The sequence below is a fragment of the Salmo trutta genome, chromosome 16 (genome assembly GCF_901001165.1).
Source record: "Salmo trutta chromosome 16, fSalTru1.1, whole genome shotgun sequence".
Taxonomy (NCBI): domain Eukaryota; kingdom Metazoa; phylum Chordata; class Actinopteri; order Salmoniformes; family Salmonidae; genus Salmo; species Salmo trutta.
Window position 1 is genome coordinate 23844105 of NC_042972.1, and position 19017 is coordinate 23863121.

General features: G+C 42.1%; 1 protein-coding gene and 1 pseudogene across 1 annotated transcript; both read right to left on the reverse strand.

Annotated features, from left to right (window-relative positions):
* Positions 1-200: 200 nt before the first annotated feature.
* Positions 201-4353, reverse strand: LOC115150344 (green-sensitive opsin-like). Its single transcript, XM_029693535.1, has 5 exons — positions 3938-4353; positions 3371-3539; positions 1979-2144; positions 1554-1793; positions 201-1112 (listed from the first exon to the last, which is right to left on the reverse strand). Exons 1-5 carry the CDS (start codon positions 4299-4301, stop codon positions 1008-1010), a joined length of 1044 nt encoding a protein of 347 aa, XP_029549395.1. The 5' UTR covers positions 4302-4353; the 3' UTR covers positions 201-1007.
* A 5951-nt stretch (positions 4354-10304) lies between these two features.
* On the reverse strand, positions 10305-16809 carry LOC115151195 (green-sensitive opsin-2-like; annotated as a pseudogene).
* Between the last annotated feature and the right edge of the window lie 2208 nt (positions 16810-19017).

Below are 19017 nucleotides of genomic sequence, written 5' to 3' on the forward strand. Positions count from 1 at the left end.
CTGTGATCAAACATGAATTGTCATAGTGGAATAATTATATTTTTGTACATAGTCCAGTCAAAAACATTCAATGACACAGAAATCTTTTCATGCATGCATTTATTAATCTAGAATAACATTTTCATAAGAAGTATTTATAAAATGTATTCAGCAAATGATAATATACAAGAGGCCAACAAAAGCCACACGTATGTGGCCTCACATTGTACCAATTAAATCTCAATCCTTCATCGTCAAAGTATGAAAGTAGTTCAGTATGTCATTCCAAGCTCAACCATTCACAATAGGTATCTTTCCACCTCAGCTATGATTTGGTATGTATGTCACCCTCTTAACAAAAATGACAGTTAATATACCAAGTGCAGATTTTTGAAAGAGTAGAGACGCCTTGATGTGTGCAGTGTAATTACATTTATATTTTAGTAATTTAGCAGACATTCTTCTCCAGAGCGACTTACTGTACGGGAGCAATTAGGGTTAAATGCGTCGCTCAATCAAGGGCACACCAACATATGTTTTACCTAGTTGGCTAAGGGATTCGGACAAGTGACTTTTCAGGTACTGGCTCAACGCTCTTAACTGCTATGCTACCTGCCCCCACCCATAACTGTCAAGAATCCACTTTGTGTCACAGTAGCATGACTTCCCATTTAGTGGTATTGCTGTTCATTAATGCAGGTGTTGCTCAGAAAGGAATTGTTTGTCTCACTTTGAAGAGTGCCCAAAGCTACGGAGCTAAAACAAAACCTTCAAGTAGTTTGTCATGAAAACTCTTGAGGATTTACCTTGCTGAAAAAAATGAAAAATCACAACGTGAAAGTTCTCCTGTGCTTCGGTGGTCTAAGGAAATGGAACATATATTGCACAATAAAAATGGGCTATGTTTGATTATGCAATGTTTTGTGTTTTGAGGACTGTACTGTAAGAGGGCATCTTTTGTTTAGAAAATAAATCCACCTAATTGAAAATATGCCAGTCCATGTAAAAAATGTAATCCTTTGAAGTTGTTATGCAGGGCCCACAGAGGACACTTCTGTCTTGCTTGCTGACACAGAGGTCTCATCTTCAGCTCCTGAACTAATTCCTACAGCAGCCAGCATGCAGCTACGGAACTGTAGAGAGAGAAGGATGATTGAAATAGATTGTTAGCATTTTTCACTTTGCCCAACATGAAGCATTGTTTATTGATGCACAAAAGAGAGAGCCCAAAAGACACCTGCTCATTCCATGACATTTACTGTCCAGGTGAATCCAGGTGAAAGCTTTGATCCCTTCTTGATGTCACTTGTTAAGTCTACTTCAATCAATGTAGATGAAGGGGAGGAGACAGGTTATAGAAGGATTTTTAAGCCTTGAGACATTTGAGACATGGATTGTGTGTGTGCCATTTACAGGGTGAATGGGCAAGTTAAAATGTTTACATTTCTTTGAACAGGTTATGGTAGTAGGCACACCTGTTTGTGACAAGAACTGCAACGCTGCTGGGGTTTTCACACTCAACATTTTCACGTGTGTGGGGGGGGTGTTTGGTATAGTCAGTGTTTGTTACCAACCTGTTTGTTCATCAGCACATAGATGACTGGGTTGAAGATGGCTGAGCTCTTTGAGAAGAAGGCTGGAATAGCCATGGCTGTGGCTGTAAAGGCAGCTCCTTTGTTGAAGAAAATCCAGGCAGCAAAGCTGGCATAGGGGGTCCAGGCAATCAGGAAACCACAAACCATCAGGATGCACATACGTGTCACTTCCTTCTCAGCTTTCTGGGTAGATGCTGAGTCCTGCTGGGAAGCTGCAGCCTGAAAACAAACAAGGGAAAACACATGAAATCAGATAATCAGGTAATTGTTTGATAAAAAGTTTGGGCAGTATATCTCAACTACATTCAACCACCGAATATCGAGTGATTCATTTGTTGTGTTTAGGAAAAAGGGATAGACAAACTGTCTGTCTGTCAGCAGTGTACTAGAGTTAACCGTCTTACCGCCTTGACCGTGAGGACAAGGCTTCCATACGTGAAGAAGATGGTGGCGACAGGAACACAGAAGTGGCAGGTGAACATGTAGATCACATATGATTCATTGTTGAAGCCTGCAGCCAAGGTGTAGTAGTCAGGTCCACATGAGCACTGCATACCCTCGGGGATATATCTATGTGGGAAAGTCAATAAATGAGCCTGTTTTAAAATATTTTACTTTAAAATGTATTAAAAGTTATCACAGTTATTCATTTGATTTGATTTGTAAACTCCCATCTGAAAGACCATTACTGTAAATACTATACTTGTCAAATGTATTAATCAGATCATTGACTCAGATGCTGTATAACTATACTTATGCAGTATAATCCAATGAGATTGTTTTTGCCCTTTCTCCGAGCCAAATCCAATCCTGAAGGGCAGAATGTTGAGAGGCTATTGTCAGCATCCTAAAAACACAAACTCACTACTAAAAACATTACTTCCACCTCAAGGGGTGATCTCACCAGATCAGATCACAATCTTTCCCGAAACATTCCTGGCCACTATGATTGGATCTTGGACAACCAGATACGATTTTAAAATCAGGTGTAAATATAATTAATTATTTCAAATACAGTTTTCACCATATTTGAAAGAAGAAGTGGTCAGTTTACTGTGCCAGTTAAGTTTTATAAATAACATTGTAACAACAATGAGAGAACTGAGAGGCAAAGACTGACAAGAGCTACTGTACAGTACTGTAGTAGAGAACTAAACAAGCGCTCCCAGTTTATTGAAGTGGAGGAAGGTCGGCAGATTACCTGCAGATTGCTTGCCTGCCCTCTCTACAGGGTACAAACAGTACCAAACCAATATCAATCATTTACTTCTCATCCAGTTTTGCATGAACTGATCAGACTGGGTATTTAACAGTTTGTAATTGATCTATCCATTGTGGGTGAATCTTAACTTCCACTTATCTAAAATTTTCACTTAGTCTCCCATTGAAATCACTGCACGACAAAGTGAAACTTAAGTGGAAGTTGCGATTCCAGAACCAGAAACTGCCATTTGTGGTGAGCAAGATGAGTTACCCCCTTCAATGTAAAGCTCTGTGAGACCTCTTATTAATCAACGGTTTGAGTTACCCCCTTCAATGTAAAGCTCTGTGAGACCTCTTATTAATCAACGGTTTGAGTTACCCTCTTCAAAGTAAAGCTCTGTGAGACCTCTTATTAATCAACGGTTTGAGTTACCCCCTTCAATGTAAAGCTCTGTGAGACCTTTATTAATCAACAGTTTGAGTTACCCCCTTCAATGTAAAGCTCTGTGAGACCTCTTATTAATCAACGGTTTGAGTTACCCCCTTCAATGTAAAGCTCTGTGAGACCTTTAATAATCAACGGTTTGAGTTACCTAGACCAGCCAACCAATGGGGGGGCAGCACAGGCCATTGCCATGACCCAGGTGAATGCACATCCGGCACCAGCGTGGGTGGTTGTGAATGTGAAGCTACCCATGGGCTTGCAGACGACAATGTATCTCTCAATGGCCAGCACCACCAGAGACCACAGAGCAACCTGACCTAGAATGAGAAAAGGAAAGTGAGTAGTTATGACTTGTTTTCCATTTGGTTGCTGAGACTTCTTCCAGCATCCCCATCAATGTGTGTATCTCAAACAATTAATATTTTTTAGACCAGGATTGGTTGCTTATATCAGTCAGATTGTTCAGACATAAATTGTTGATCTAAATATAGCAACAAAATAGCTCGAATTTGACCTAGTTTGGCTGTATTACACAAATACACTTTTATCCAGTGAGACCAGGTGAGACAACCACATATCACAGTCATAGAATGTACATTTTCCCTTAATCCAGTAGTTATGAGGAAAGGCAGTGGTAGTAAGAAAATACATGTGTTTTATGTGTGTGTGTGTGTGTGGGGGGGGGGGGGGTGTATGTGACTAGATGTTCTCTTACCTCCAAGTGTAGCCATGAAACCCTCAATGGCACAGCCAATAGGTCCAAAGACGAAGTAGCCATTGACAGCAGATGTAATGGTGATGGTGAATCCAAAGAGGACCATGATCATTCCAGCTGCAGCCAAGTTGACCAGAATGAAGTTGAGGGGTTGCTGGAGCTTCTTGTTTGTCGCTGTGACATACAAGGTCAGACCATTGATGGGGAATCCAAAACAGATCAGGAAAAACATGTAGACAGCAAGCAGATAGAATTGCCATGGATCCGCCAAGTAGTACTGAGGGTATTCAAAGGGACTTCTTACAAGTCCAGTCCTGTTGGACATGGGGATGTAGAAGTTGTTTCCTTCAGTGCCGTTCTGCATCTTTAACCAGGGAGTGGTTGAGATGAAAAGTGGAGAATCTGCTCTAGTTGCAGTCTAGTGTCTTCTGGCTCCTTTGTTATCAGGGATTCTATGGGTATGTTTATATACCCTTCTAAGCAGACTCTTCAGGGATCAACTGGTGATCAAGGAGAGTACCACGTGGAGGGGGGAGGCAGGGGGTTGGGGCACGTGGGGAGACGGGCAGGGGGATTTGAATGAGAGTGATTGGATAATTGGTCTTGTCATAATCACCTAGATCAAGGGTAGGCAACCCTGGTCCTGGAGTGCCGCAGGCATTTCATGCTATTGATTTATCTGACATAGAAGACCAGGTGTTTTGAATTTAGGCAATCACTGAACTGATCAATTTGGTAAGTTTGGGTTCTAGTTTAGGTTCTGTTCTATATATAGTAAAGTAACCAGTTTTATTTACAGAGCATGACAGATTGAGCTGATGCAGTCACTCTGTCACCACCATAACAATCAGCCTGCTACTGAGAATGTGTGTGTGTGTGTGTGTGTGTGTGTGTGTGTGTGTGTGTGTGTGTGTGTGTGTGTGTGTGTGTGTGTGTGTGTGGCCAGTCATTCGGGATTTTAATGAGAGATATCTGGATAATTGGTCTGGTCAGAATCACCTAGATGATCTTATTGCAAAACATATACAGATCCAGTCAAGAGTTTGGACACACCTTCTCATTTAATTTTTTTTTTTATTTATTATTTTCTACATTGTAGAGTAATAGTGCAAACATCAAAACTGTAAAATAACACTTTTGGAATCATGTAATAACCAAAAAAGTGTTAAACAAATCAACATATTTTATATTCTTCAAAGGCTTCAAGGGCTGTCTTCTGTATCCCACCCCTACCTTGTCACAACACAACTGGCTCAAATTAACTTTTAGCAAGGCACACCTGTAAATTGAAATGCTTTCCAAGTGACTACGTCATGAAGCTGGTTGAGAGAGTGCCAAGAGTGTACAAAGCTGTCATCAAGGCAAAGGGTGGTGACTTTGAAGAATCTAAAATCTACAATATATTTTGATTTGTTTAAAACTTTTTTGGTTACTACATGATTCCATACAGTGAGGGAAAAAAGTATTTGATCCCCTGCTGATTTTGTACGTTTGCCCACTGACAAAGAAATGATCAGTCTATAATTTTAATGGTAGGTTTATTTGAACAGTGAGAGACAGAGTAACAACAAAAAAATCTAGAAAAACGCATGTCAAAAATGTTAGAAAATGATTAGCATTTTAATGAGGGAAATAAGTATTTGACCCGTCTGCAAAACATGACTTAGTACTTGGTGGCAAAACCCTTGTTGGCAATCACAGAGGTCAGACGTTTCTTGTAGTTGGCCACCAGGTTTGCACACATCTCAGGAGGGATTTTGTCCCACTCCTCTTTGCAGATCTTCTCCAAGTCATTAAGGTTTCAAGGCTGACGTTTGGCAACTCGAACATTCAGCTCCCTCCACAGATTTTCTATGGGATTAAGGTCTGGTGACTGGCTAGGCTACTCCAGGACTTAATGTGCTACTTCTTGAGCCACTCTTTTGTTTCCTTGGCCGTGTGTTTTGGGTCATTGTCATGCTGGAATACCCATCCACAACCCATTTTCAATGCCCTGGCTGAGGGAAGGAGGTTCTCACCCAAGGTTTGACGGTACATGGCCCCGTCCATCGTCCCTTTGATGCGGTGAAGTTGTCCTGTCCCCTTAGCAGAAAAACACCCCCAAAGCATAATGTTTCCACCTCCATGTTTGACGGTGGGGATGGTAGATATAGATGTGCTATTGTAAAGTGGTTGTTCCACTGGATATCATAAGGTGAATGCACCAATTTGTAAGTCTCTCTGGATAAGAGACGTAAATGTTAATGTAAATGTATTCTTGGGGTCATAGGCAGCATTCCTCCTCCTCCAAACATGGCGAGTTGAGTTGATGCCAAAGAGCTCCATTTTGGTCTCATCCGACCACATCACTTTCACCCAGTTGTCCTCTGAATCATTCAGATGTTCATTGGCAAACTTCAGACGGGCATGTATATGTGCTTTCTTGAGCAGGGGGACCTTGCGGGCACTGCAGGATTTCAGTCCTTCACGGCGTAGTGTGTTACCAATTGTTTTCTTGGTGACTATGGTCCCAGCTGCCTTGACATCATTGACAAGATGTCAAGGCAGTTCTGGGCTGATTCCTCACCGTTCTCATGATCATTGCAACTCCACGAGGTGAGATCTTGCATGGAGCCCCAGGCCGAGGGAGATTGACAGTTCTTTTGTGTTTCTTCCATTTGCGAATAATCGCACCAACTATTGTCACCTTCTCACCAAGCTGCTTGGCGATGGGCTTGTAACCCATTCCAGCCTTGTGTAGGTCTACAATCTTGTCCCTGACATCATTGGAGAGCTCTTTGGTCTTGCCCATGGTGGAGAGTTTGGAATCTGATTGATTGATTGCTTCTGTGGACAGGTGTCTTTTATACAGGTAACAAACTGAGATTAGGAGCGCTCCCTTTAAGAGTGTGCTCCTAATCTCAGCTCGTTACCTGTATAAAAGACACCTGGGAGCCAGAAATATTTTTGATTGAGAGGGGGTCAAATACTTATTTCCCTCAGTGCATGTGTTATTTCATAGTTTGATATCTTCACTATTATTATACAATGTAGGAAATAGTAAAAATAAAGAAAAACCCTTGAATGAGTAGGTGTGTCCAAACGTTTGACTGGTACTGCATATTTGGTGTCCAGTTTCAAATGTGGGAGGTGGTTTAACATTGGGATTGAGGGCTGTCACCAAAAATAAAATGTTGAGAGGGAAATAGTGCTGTTTTGTTTTTACCTGAAAATGAAGTTAACCACATGTCACCATCTGCAGTAAAAAGGCAAATATACGTAATTTGAGTAAGATTCCATAGGATACTGTTACAGGATCAGCACCTTTCAAAAGAGAAATAGGGCATAATGCTTTATCTCAATCAGCCAGGCAGTTAGCAGAACAGGCTTATATGATTTGGATTAGATTCAGTTAGCCAATTTTTTAGACAACTACCTAACTACCTTTTCTAGTAGGCTTAAATTGAAGATTTGGCAAATAGGAGTGGCAATATAGTCCACTATCATCCTCAGTAATTTTCCATCCAGATTGTCAGACCCGGTGGCTTGTCATTGTTGATAGACAACAACAAAAAATGTCACCTCTTCCACACTGACTTTACGGAATTCAGAAGCACAATGCTTCTCTATCATAATTTGGTCAGATATATTTGGATGTGTGGTGTCAGCATTTGTTGCTGGCATGTCATCCCTAAGTTAGTTTTTTCTTGCCAATGAAAAAGTCATTCAAGTAGTTGGCAATATCAGTGGGCTTTTTGATGAATGAGCCACCTTATTCAATGAATGATGGAGGCAAGTTGTATTTTTTCCCAAAATTTTTATTTAAGGTGCTCCAAAGCTATTTACTATCATTCTTTACATAGTGCGTGTTTGTATGTTGAGCCAAAGTAAGCTTTATAGTTAAAATGTATATATGTATATTTAATGCAGCTTTCAGGATCTACCAAAATCTGGTTTTGGTTTCTGGTACAACCATCAGTTCCTTTCTGACTGGGTCTTGCTTGTTACCCTACAGCCAAAACATATTTTGAATGAAAAACACCCACTTACATTGCATGCTTAATGTTTAATGGTTGTATATAGTATGATAATCTCAAGTCTCATCTTGAATGCTGCAGGTTAGCTAGCAACAAGTAACATGAAAAAAAGTTTCAGACGCACAAATACTGTACCCCTCCTAAAATGATAACCTCCCCTGTTATTGTAATGGTGAGAGGTTAGCATGTCTTGGGGGTATGTAACTTTCTCACTCATCATTATTCATGATTCATTCAAGACTATCAATAATCATCCATATTAGCGTAGAAGTGTTAAGAAACATATTATATTTTTATTTACAATAAAAGTGACTCCAAAATGACACAATACATGATTTTCCATTCAGTTATATTGTGAACAGAAAAATCTCAAATACAACCAAAACAAACAGCAAATGCATCCAACAAGTTTGTAGAGTCACAAGCTTGGTGTAATCATTGCCTGCTAGGAATATGGGACCAAATACTAAACTTTTGACTACTTTATTACACATATAAGTTAATTTGTGCCAATACTTTTGGTGCACTAAAATGGGGAGCTATGTACAAAAAGTGCTGTAATTTCTAAATGGTTTACCCAATATGGATGAAAAAACCCTAAGATTTTATCTGACAGTCTGCACTTTAACCTCATAGTCATTGTTTGATTTCAAATACAAACTTTTGGAGTACAGAGCTAAAATAAGAAAACATGCTTCACTGTCCCAATAATTACGGAGGGCACTGTATTTGTCCTACATATGAATGTTTTTACTAAATTTTTACAGCATTTTATTTATGGCCCCAAAAAATTTCACAAAAATATCATACATTGGAAAAGGTATCAGAGAATGAGGAACAAACGTCAGTGTACAAGGTACTACATACAGACACAGGATATCACCACCAACATGTGACCATCTGGGGTTCAACCCGGGTCTCAAGCATGGCACAAGACAGCGTCGTTAGTTTTGGGAGGTACTGTAACACAACTCTTCAGGACAGATTTCCCCGAACCACCTCTGAAAATAAGGACGAAGACCTCAGGAGAAAGGCTTTTGTTTTACAGTTTGTGTTTGTAACAACTCTTCAGGCCAGATTTCCCCGAACCACCTCTGAAAATAAGGATGATGACCTTGTTATAAGGCATTTATAAAATAAATCTCTTAAAATGGTCACTGATCAGTGAGTTTGTATCATAACAGTACTATGGTCTTGATCAATCATTTGGGCGTATTTCCAGATACAACATTTCATGATTTTGCTGATGAATCGTTTGTAAAGTGATCAGCTAAACAAATTGAAATAGCAAAGTAAAAAATACATTTAAAAAAGTATGAATAAATAAATGATTTAAGCATCCATTTATTTGTCCCGTCCTACATTTGTATGTTTTATAATAAAGTATGTACATTATTAGATTAATGGCCTAACAGTTACAGTACATAAATATAAAGATCTATTCAATGGTTTCTCAGAAGGTATTAATGCATCCAAGTGAATTTAAATAAAGTTCCACATATGTCTTACCACCAAGTAAAAACAACTCGTTTGAGCAAACCTTGAGAGGAGCATTAAAAAAAGATGCTTCTGGGCTGGGGTGTACCTTCTTATATACAGTTACAGAGTGGTGTAAAAACCCTCTCCTGTAGTCAAATGACCTATTGGCCTCATGGGTGGGATGTTATTAATATTTTTCATTACTTAATCATTAATAAACATGTCTTTTTGGGGGGTTTTCTATGTCAAACTGTTTTGTTGTATTTCAGTCTTCTGTGGTGTATATAAAGTGTAATATTGGAATACAAACTCAAAATTGAATACATTTCAATGCTATATCTGATATGGTACAGGTGTGTTATTTTTTGTAAGCCAATGTGTGAGAGTTGCATACTTTTGTTTCAAAGTAGATTTCTTTAAGACTAACAAGAAACACTGTGTGTGACCCTGATTTAGCACACTGCAGTAAAACGTTAATATGGCCTTTCCGTTTATACATTAGCTGATTGAGAAAATCCATGGTGACACTATAGGTTAAACACAGAGCTTAGTGTCACTGTCAGCACAATCAATCACTGATATCTGACACCAACAGTGACTGTCAGACACATAAGAGCAGCTTAGAATAGAATGAAGAGAGGATTCAGAGTCCCAAAAGACAACAGAAGACTTGGCCCAGAGAAGACAGTCCTGTCTTGCTTGTTGACACAGAAGATGCCCCCTCATCACCCATTGAGTTCATGCCACAAAATAACATGGGCAGCATGTATGAAACTGTAGAGAGAGAATGAGGACCAAAGGTGCAGCTCAATATTAAGGTGTTCTTTATATTTTGTGCACTCAGTGTATGTGTTCTCACTTTCAATAAAATCTCAATCCTTCAAGACAAAACATGAGAGTAGTTCACTATGTCATCCCAAGGTCATCATTTCACAGTAGGTTTCTTACCACCTTAGCTATGAAAAGTAATAAGAAGGTTTTGTATGAAGCAATGGAAAATGGTCCTAATTTGGTGTGCATGTCACTGTCTTAACATAAATGACAGTCAGTTCAGATATGTGAAAAAGTAGAGGTGCTTTGAAGTGTGCAGTGTAATTACATTTATATTTGAGCAATTTTGCAGACCCACTTATCCACAGCAACTTACAGGATCAATTAGAGTTAAGTGCCTTGCTCAAGGGAACATCAACCGATTTTTCACCTTGTCGACTCAGGGATTTGAACCAGCGACATTTCAGTTCCTGACCCAACGCTCTTAACCACTAGCATACATGCCGCCATCACTGTAAAGGCAGCTCTTTTGTTGAAGAAGATCCAGGCAGCAAAGCTGGCATAGGGGGTCCAGGCAATCAGGAAACCACAAGCCATAACAAACCTTATACGTGTCACATATGGGTAGATGCTGAGTCCTGCTGGGAAGCTGCAGCCTGAAAACAAACAAGGAAAGACGCATGAAATCAGGTAATTAAGTAATTGTTTGATAGAAAAAGTATGGGCAGTATACATTGAACGTACAAAACATTAGGAACACATTCTCCTTCCTTGAAGCTATGATGACACTTGTTCAGTGTAGCTGAAGGGGAGGAGGGGGAGGAGACAGGATAAATAATGATTTTTTAGCCTTGAGACAATTAACACATGGATTATGTATGTGTGCCATTCAGAGGGTGAATGGGCAAGACAAAGATTTAAGTGCCATTGAACGGGGCATGGTAGTAGGTGCCGGGCACACCGTTTTAAGTGTTTTTTGTCTTTATCTGTTGTGGTCTAGTACTATATTTTTGATAGCTAGGGTCATCTACACTAAGTGCTGCCTGTCTTTCCAGTTGCCGACGTGGAGCGTGAACTGCTGACTGCTCTTAATTTGCAGATAGTTGTTGACACAACCATGATCAAGGGGCAGGGCAATTTGTGACTTGTTTTGGTAATCAGTGGCTTTATTGGGGGGGAGTGGTTTCACCTCTCCTAAGCAATCAGCAATTAGTACAGGGAGGTGTACTCTCCACCTCTGCTAGGCAATTAGTGTTAGTTCTTCAGTGTCCCCTGGTTTCTCAGCAACAGCTGTAAGTGGCGGTTGTGTCAGCGGTGGTTTTGTCGCAAAACTAAGAACATCGCCGAAACATAGACGGTTCTGCCGAGTTGTTTGAGGAATGAAAGAGAGGAAGGCTCCACACCACTCACTAACCTAGTTATTAACAGATTACAGATTTTGCAGCTTTGTCAACTATGTGTGTGTGTTTTCTATACCTGTTCCCACCTCTGTCCGGTATGCTTTACATACGCTCCCCATCCCTTGGCTTCAACCCTTCTAATTTAGTGTACCCTGCACGCACAACCTATGTGGAATTCCGGGTCTCTGGCAGCGTTTGGAACTGCCGATCTGCAGTCAAGAACACCGAATTCATCTGAGCCTATGCTGCCCTTCTGTCCCTTGACTATTTGGCCTTGATTAAGACATAAATCACTTCAGAGAACACTGCTACTCCAGCAACTGTTTCTTCCTCTGTCTATGTTTTCTCTCATAGTCCGAGAGCATCTGGTCATTGCAGTGGTGGCACAGGTCTACTCATTTCTCCTAAGTGGAAATGTTCTATTTTCCCTCTCTCACCTGTCCATCTCCTTATTTGAATTCCATTCTGTCACTGTCACTTGTTCACTCAAGCTTAACATTATTGCCATCTATCGCCCACCAGGTGCTCTTAAAGAGTTCCTCAATGAGCTTGACATCTTGATAAGCTAATTTCCTGACGATGGCTCACCGCTCTTCGTACTTGACGACGTCAACCTCCCGATGTCTGTCTTCAAATCATTTATTTCCAAATCTCTCTTTCCCCTCCTCTCCTGTTTTGATCTCACCCTTTCCCAGTCTCCTCCAACTCACAAGAAAGGCAATACTCTTGACCTCCTCTTTACTAGAGGCTGCTCGCCTATTATTCTCACTGCAACCCTCCTCCAGGTCTCTGATCACTACATTGTTTGCTTTTCTGTCTCCCTATCCTCCAACCCTAACCACTCAGCCCCTACCCAGATGGTCATACACCATTGAAATCTTCGCTCTCTCTCTCCCACTACTCTCTCCTCTTCTATCCTATCTTCTCTCCCTTCTGCTAAATCCTTCATCCTACGGTCTCTTGATTCTGCCTCTTCGATCCTACTCTCTTCCCTTTCCGCATCCTTTGACTCGCACTGTCCCCTTTCCTCTCGGCCAGCTCGACCCTCCCATCCTGCTCCGTGGCTGAGTGACTCATTGCGAGCTTACAGAACAGGGCTGTGGGTAGCTGAGCGAAAATGGAGGAAAACTAAACTGCCGGAGGACCTATCATCATTTCACACCCTCCTCTCTACCTTCTCGTCCTCTGTATCCGCTGCTAAAGCCACTTTCTACCACTCTAAAATTCCTCTCTTCCCTCATCAACTCATCCCTGACCACTGGTTGGGCCCCCTTTGACTTCAAAATGATCCGAGTTGCTCTCCTCCTCAAGAAACCAACACATGACTCATCAGACTTCAAAAACGATTGACCTGTATCCCTTCTTTATTTTCTTCCCAAAACACTTTGGCATACTGTCTCTGATCAACTTTCTCATGATCTCTATAAAAATGACATTTTTGACCCTAACCAGTCAGGCTTCACGATGGGTCACTCAACCGTGACTGCTCTTCTCTTTGTCATGGAGTCTCTCTCTCCTCTGTTCTCATCCTAGATATATCTGCTGCCTTCGACACCGTGAACAATCAGATCCTCCTCTCCACCCTTCTCAGGGCTGAGCATCTCAGGCTCTGCCCACTCTTGGATTACATCCTACCTGGCAGGCCGCTCCTACCAGGTAACGTGGAGAGTCACTTGGCTCCGTTATATCCTCACATGGTCTCTCCTATCATTGATATGTGGATGACACAACTGCCTTCCACCTTCCCCCCTTCTGACACCCAGGTGGCAACACGCATCTCTGCGTGCCTGGCAGATATCTCAACTTGGATTCCGGCCCACCATATCAAGCTCAACCTTGACAAGACAGAACTGCTTTTCCTCCTGGGGAAGGCCTTCCCGCTCAAAGACCTCTACATCACAGTTGACAACTCCACTGTGTCGCACTCCCAGAGTGAAAAGAACCTTGGCGTGACCCTGAACAACACCCTGTCATTTACTGCAAACATCAAAGCAGTGACTCACTACTGCAGGTTCATGCTCTACAACATCCGTTGTAGAGTACTGTCCTATCTCACATAGGAAGAGGCGGAAGTCCTAATCCAGGAACTTGTCCTCTCCTATCTGGACTACTGCAACTCGCTATTGGCTGGGCTCCCCGCTTGAGCCATGAAACCCCTGCAACTTCTCTAGAATGCTGCAGCCCTCCTGTTTTTTTAACCTTAACAAGTTCTCTCATGTCACCCCACTCCGCCGCACACTCCACTGCCTTCCAGTTGAAGCTCACATCCATGGTGCTTACCTACAGAATAGCAAGAGGAACTGCCACTCCCTACCTTCAAGCTATGCTCAAACCCTACACTCCCTTCTGCTACTTCAGGTCTCTGCCTATCGTCTGTAAACATCTGAACCCTACCTCTTCAAACAGTATCTTAAATAATCCTCTCCCTCACCTCGACCACCACCCCCCCTCCCCTTGCACTTTGTACACTCAGTGTATTTAAACTACTTTCAACCACCAAATATTGATTGATTGATTTGTTATGTGTAGTAAAATAAGGTAGACCTACTGTGTGGATGTGTTTGAGCAGTGTACTACAATTACCGCTTTTGTCACACCCTGATCTGTTTCACCTGTCTTGTGCTTGTCGCCCATTTTCCCCATTATCCCCTGTGCATTTATACCTGTGTTTTCTGTTTGTCTGTTGCCAGTTCGTCTTGTCTCGTCAAGCCTACCAGCGTTTTCCCGTACTCCTGTTTTTGTCTCTAGTCCCTGTTTTCTAGTTTTCCTGTTTTTACCATTCTGCCTGCCCTGACCCTGCCTGCCATTCTGTACCTTGTGACACTGCCCTGGGTTACTGACCTCTGCCTGCCCTGACTGTGAGCCTGCCTGTCGTTCTGTACCTTTCGGACTCTGCTCTGGATTACTGACCTCTGCCTGCCCTTTACCTGTCGTTTGCCTGCCCCCTGTTTTGTAATAAACTTTTGTTACTTCAAACTGTCTGCATCTGGGTCTTATCCTGAGGTCTGATAGCGTTGACTGTGAGGACAAGGCTTCCTTTTAAGGGGTGGCGATGGCAGGAACACAGATGTGGCAGGGGAACAAGTACAAGACATATGATTAATTGTTGAAGCCTTCGGCATTGTGTAGTAGTCAGGTCCACATGAACACTGCATGCCCTCATGGATGTATCTATGTGGGAAAGACAAATAAGCCGGTTAAGATATTTTACTTTAAAATGTATAAAAGGTTATCACAGTTATCCCTTGAATGAAGTCTTTAAATTTTAAACTTCTTTCTCAAGGTCCATTACTATAAATACTATATTTGTCAAATGTCTTAATCAGATTATTGACTTAGATGCTGTTTAACTATATGTATGCAGTATAAGCAGATGGGATGGTTTTTGCCCTGTTTTAGTGCCAAATCCAACCCTGAAGGGCAGAATGTTGAGAGGCTATTGTCAACATCCTAAAAACACAAACTCAATATGTATACTTCCACCTTAGGGGGTAGTCTCAACAAATCAGATCCCAATCTTTCCCAAAACATTCCTGGCCACTATGATTGGATCTTGGAGTACCAGATAGGATTTAAATATCTGGTGTAAATGGAATTCATTATTCCAAATACAATTTTCACCTTATTTGGAAGAGGAAGTGGTCAATTCACTGTGCCTGGTAAGTTTTATGAATACCATTGTAACAACAAATTGAGAGAACTGAGAGGCCAAGGCTGACAAGAGTTCCTCTACAGTACTGTAGTAGAGAACTACTTAAACTCTCCCAGTCTTAAGCTCTAAATCTATTGAAATGGGGGAAGGGTGGCAGATTGCCTGCAGATTGCTTGCCTGCCCGCTCTACAGTGTACATACAGTACCAAACTAATATCAATCATTAACTTCTCATCCAATTATGAATTAACTAATCAGACTGGGTGTTTGGCACAGTTTGTAATTTATCTATCCATTATGGATGAATCCTAATTTCCACTTATCTAAAATGTTAAATTAGTCTCCCATTGAAATAAAAAAAATACTAAGTAAAACTTACATGGAAGTTAGAATTTGCACCCATGTGATCAACAGGGTATCAAACCCTGGTGGTACTCACACCTCAACACTACATTAGACAGGGTTTCCCAAACTCAGACCAGGGCTTCCCAAACTCAACGTCTCAGCTAAGGTTCAGCGAACTACCTCGACGAAACATACTTGGCCAAAAAAAGGAATGCAGCGTGGTAAGGCTATCATTTGCTAAACTAATCAAGATTGGGCCTGGTCGGATCTGGTTGGACATGGTTAAATTCGAAATCTGTTCATACTATCCTTGCAATGCAATCATCTCTAGCCTAAAATTGGCATTATCCTTCCTCACCTCTCCACAATAAAGGCTGATGTGGCATGGTTTCTTTAGCAAATAACAGAAACTGCCATTTGTGGTGCCCAACATCAGTTACCCCCTTGCAATGTATAGATTTGTGAGACCTCTTATTAATCAAAGTTTTGATTTACCTAGACCAGCCAACCAATAAGGGGGGGGGGGGGGGGGCAGCACAGGTCATAGCCAGGTGAATGCACATCCGGCACCAGCGTGGGTGGTACTGAACTTGAAGCTTCCCATGGACTTGCAGACCACAGTGTATCCCTCAATGGCCAGCACCACCAGAGACCACAGAGAAACCTGACCTAGAATGAGACAAGGAAAGAGAGAAATACAGTAGTTAAAACATGTTTTCCATTTGGCTTCCAGCATCTCCATCAATGTGTGTATCTCAAATATTTTATGTTTTGTAGACCAGGATTGGTTGCTTATATCAGTCAGTTACTTGAGACATAAATGGTATTATGTAAATATAGCAACAAAATAACAATAATTTAATTTAGTTTGGCTGTATTACAGAAATAAGCTTTTATCCAGTGAGATAACCACATATCACAATCATAGAAAGCACCTTTTCCCTTAATACAGAAGTTATGAGAAAAGTCTGTGCCAGTAGGAAAAAATATATTTGTATTGCGTGTGTGTGGGGGATATCAGGAAAACATGTAGGGTCAGACCAATGATGGGAATCCAAAACAGATCAGGAAAAACATGTAGACAGCAAGCAGATAGAATTGCCATGGATCCGCCAAGTAGTACTGAGGGTATTCAAAGGCACTTCTTACAAGTCCAGTCCTGTTGGACATGGCGATGTAGAAGTTGTTTCCTTCAGTGCCGTTCTGCATCTTTAACCAGGGAGTGGTTGAGATGAAAAGTGGAAAATCTGCTCTAGCTGCAGTCTAGTGTCTTCTGGCTCCTTTATTATTTGGGATACTCTGGGTATGTTTATATACCCTTCTAAGCAGCCTCATCAGGGATCAACTGGTGATCAAGGAAGGTACCACGTGGCGGTTGGGGGGTATTTTATTGAGAGATATTTGGACAATTGGTCTTGTCATAATCACCTACATGATCCTATCGCAAAACATATCCAGTATTTAGGATCCAGTTTCAGTGGGTTCTGTTCTATATATACTGCTCAAAAAAATAAAGGGAACACTTAAACAACACATCCTAGATCTGAATGAATGAAATAATCTTATTAACTACTTTTTTCTTTACGTAGTTGAATGTGCTGACAACAAAATCACACAAAAATAATGAATGGAAATCCAATTTATCAACCCATGGAGGTCTGGATTTGGAGTCACACTCAAAATTAAAGTGGAAAACCACACTACAGGCTGATCCAACTGTGATGTAATGTCCTTAAAACAAGTCAAAATGAGGCTCAGTAGTGTGTATGGCCTCCACGTGCCTGTATGACCTCCCTACGACGCCTGGGCATGCTCCTGATGAGGTGGAGGATGGTCTCCTGAGGGATCTCCTCCCAGACCTGGACTAAAGCATCCACCAACTCCTGGACAGTCTGTGGTGCAATGTGGCGTTGGTGGATGGAGCGAGACATGATGTCCCAGATGTGTTCAATTGGATTCAGGTCTGGGGAACAGGCGGGCCAGTCCATAGCATCAATGCCTTCCTCTTGCATGAACTGCTGACACACTCCAGCCACATGAGGTCTAGTATTGTCTTGCATTAGGAGGAACCCAGGGCCAAACGCACCAGCATATGGTCTCACAAGGGGTCTGAGGATCTCATCTCAGTACCTAATGGCAGTCAGGCTACCTCTGGCGAGCACATGGAGGGCTGTGCGGCCCCCCAAAGAAATGCCACCCCACACCATGACTGACCCACCGCCAAACCGGTCATGCTGGAGGATGTTGCAGGCAGCAGAACGTTCTCCACGGTGTCTCCAGACTCTGTCACGTCTGTCACATGCTCAGTGTGAACCTGCTTTCATCTGTGAAGAGCACAGGGCGCCAGTGGCGAATTTGCCAATCTTGGTGTTCTCTGGCAAATGCCAAACGTCCTGCACGGTGTTGGGCTGTAAGCACAACCCCCACCTGTGGACGTTGGGCCCTCATACCACCCTCATGGAGTCTGTTTCTGATCGTTTGAGCAGACACATGCACATTTGTGGCCTGCTGGAGGTCATTTTGCAGGGCTCTGGCAGTGCTTCTCCTGCTCCTCCTTGCACAAAGGCGGAGGTAGCGGTCCTGCTGCTGGGTTGTTGCCCTCCTACGGCCTCCTCCACGTCTCCTGATGTACTGGCCTGTCTCCTGGTAGCGCCACCATGCTCTGGACACTACGCTGACAGACACAGCAAACCTTCTTGCCACAGCTCGCATTGATGTGCCATCCTGGATGAGCTGCACTACCTGAGCCACTTGTGTGGGTTGTAGACTCCGTCTCATGCTACCACTAGAGTGAAAGCACCGCCAGCATTCAAAAGTGACCAAAACATCAGCCAGGAAGCATAGGAACTGAGAAGTGGTCTGTGGTCCCCACCTGCAGAACCACTCCTTTATTGGGGGTGTCTTGCTAATTGCCTATAATTTCCACCTGTTGTCTATTCCATTTGCACATAGCAAGTGAAATTTATTGTCAATCAGTGTTGCTTCCTAAGTGGATAGTTTGATTTCACAGAAGTGTGATTGACTTGGAGTTACATTGTGTTGTTTAAGTGTTCCCTTTATTTTTTTGAGCAGTGTATATTAACCAGTTTAATTTACAGAGCATGACAGACAGAGCTGATGCAGTCACTCTGTCACCATCATCAACACACAGCCTGCTACTGAGAATGTGTGTGTGTGTGTGTGTGTGTGTGTGTGTGTGTGTGTGTGTGTGTGTGTGTGTGTGTGTGTGTGTGTGTGTGTGCGTGTGCGTGTGCGTGTGTGGTGTTGTGACTTGAAGACTGTTATTCATCTAATTAGCTAACTATGTTTAATTGTTACCCAATTAAATGAATAATGCAACAATTAACTCATCAGGATCTGGGGCACCACGAGAGCAGTTCTTTCAAAAGTTACCATCTCCCAAATTAAACTCTATCA

Coding starts and splice junctions, on each gene's coding strand:
- LOC115150344 (XM_029693535.1), bottom strand. CDS start 4,301: ATGCAGAACGGCACTGAAGGAAACAACTTCTACATCCCCATGTCCAAC. Junction 3,540..3,937: donor TTTCATGGCTACACTTGGAG/GTAAGAGAACAT, acceptor TTCTCATTCTAG/GTCAGGTTGCTCTGTGGTCT. Junction 2,145..3,370: donor CCATTGGTTGGCTGGTCTAG/GTAACTCAAACC, acceptor TTTCCCACATAG/ATATATCCCCGAGGGTATGC.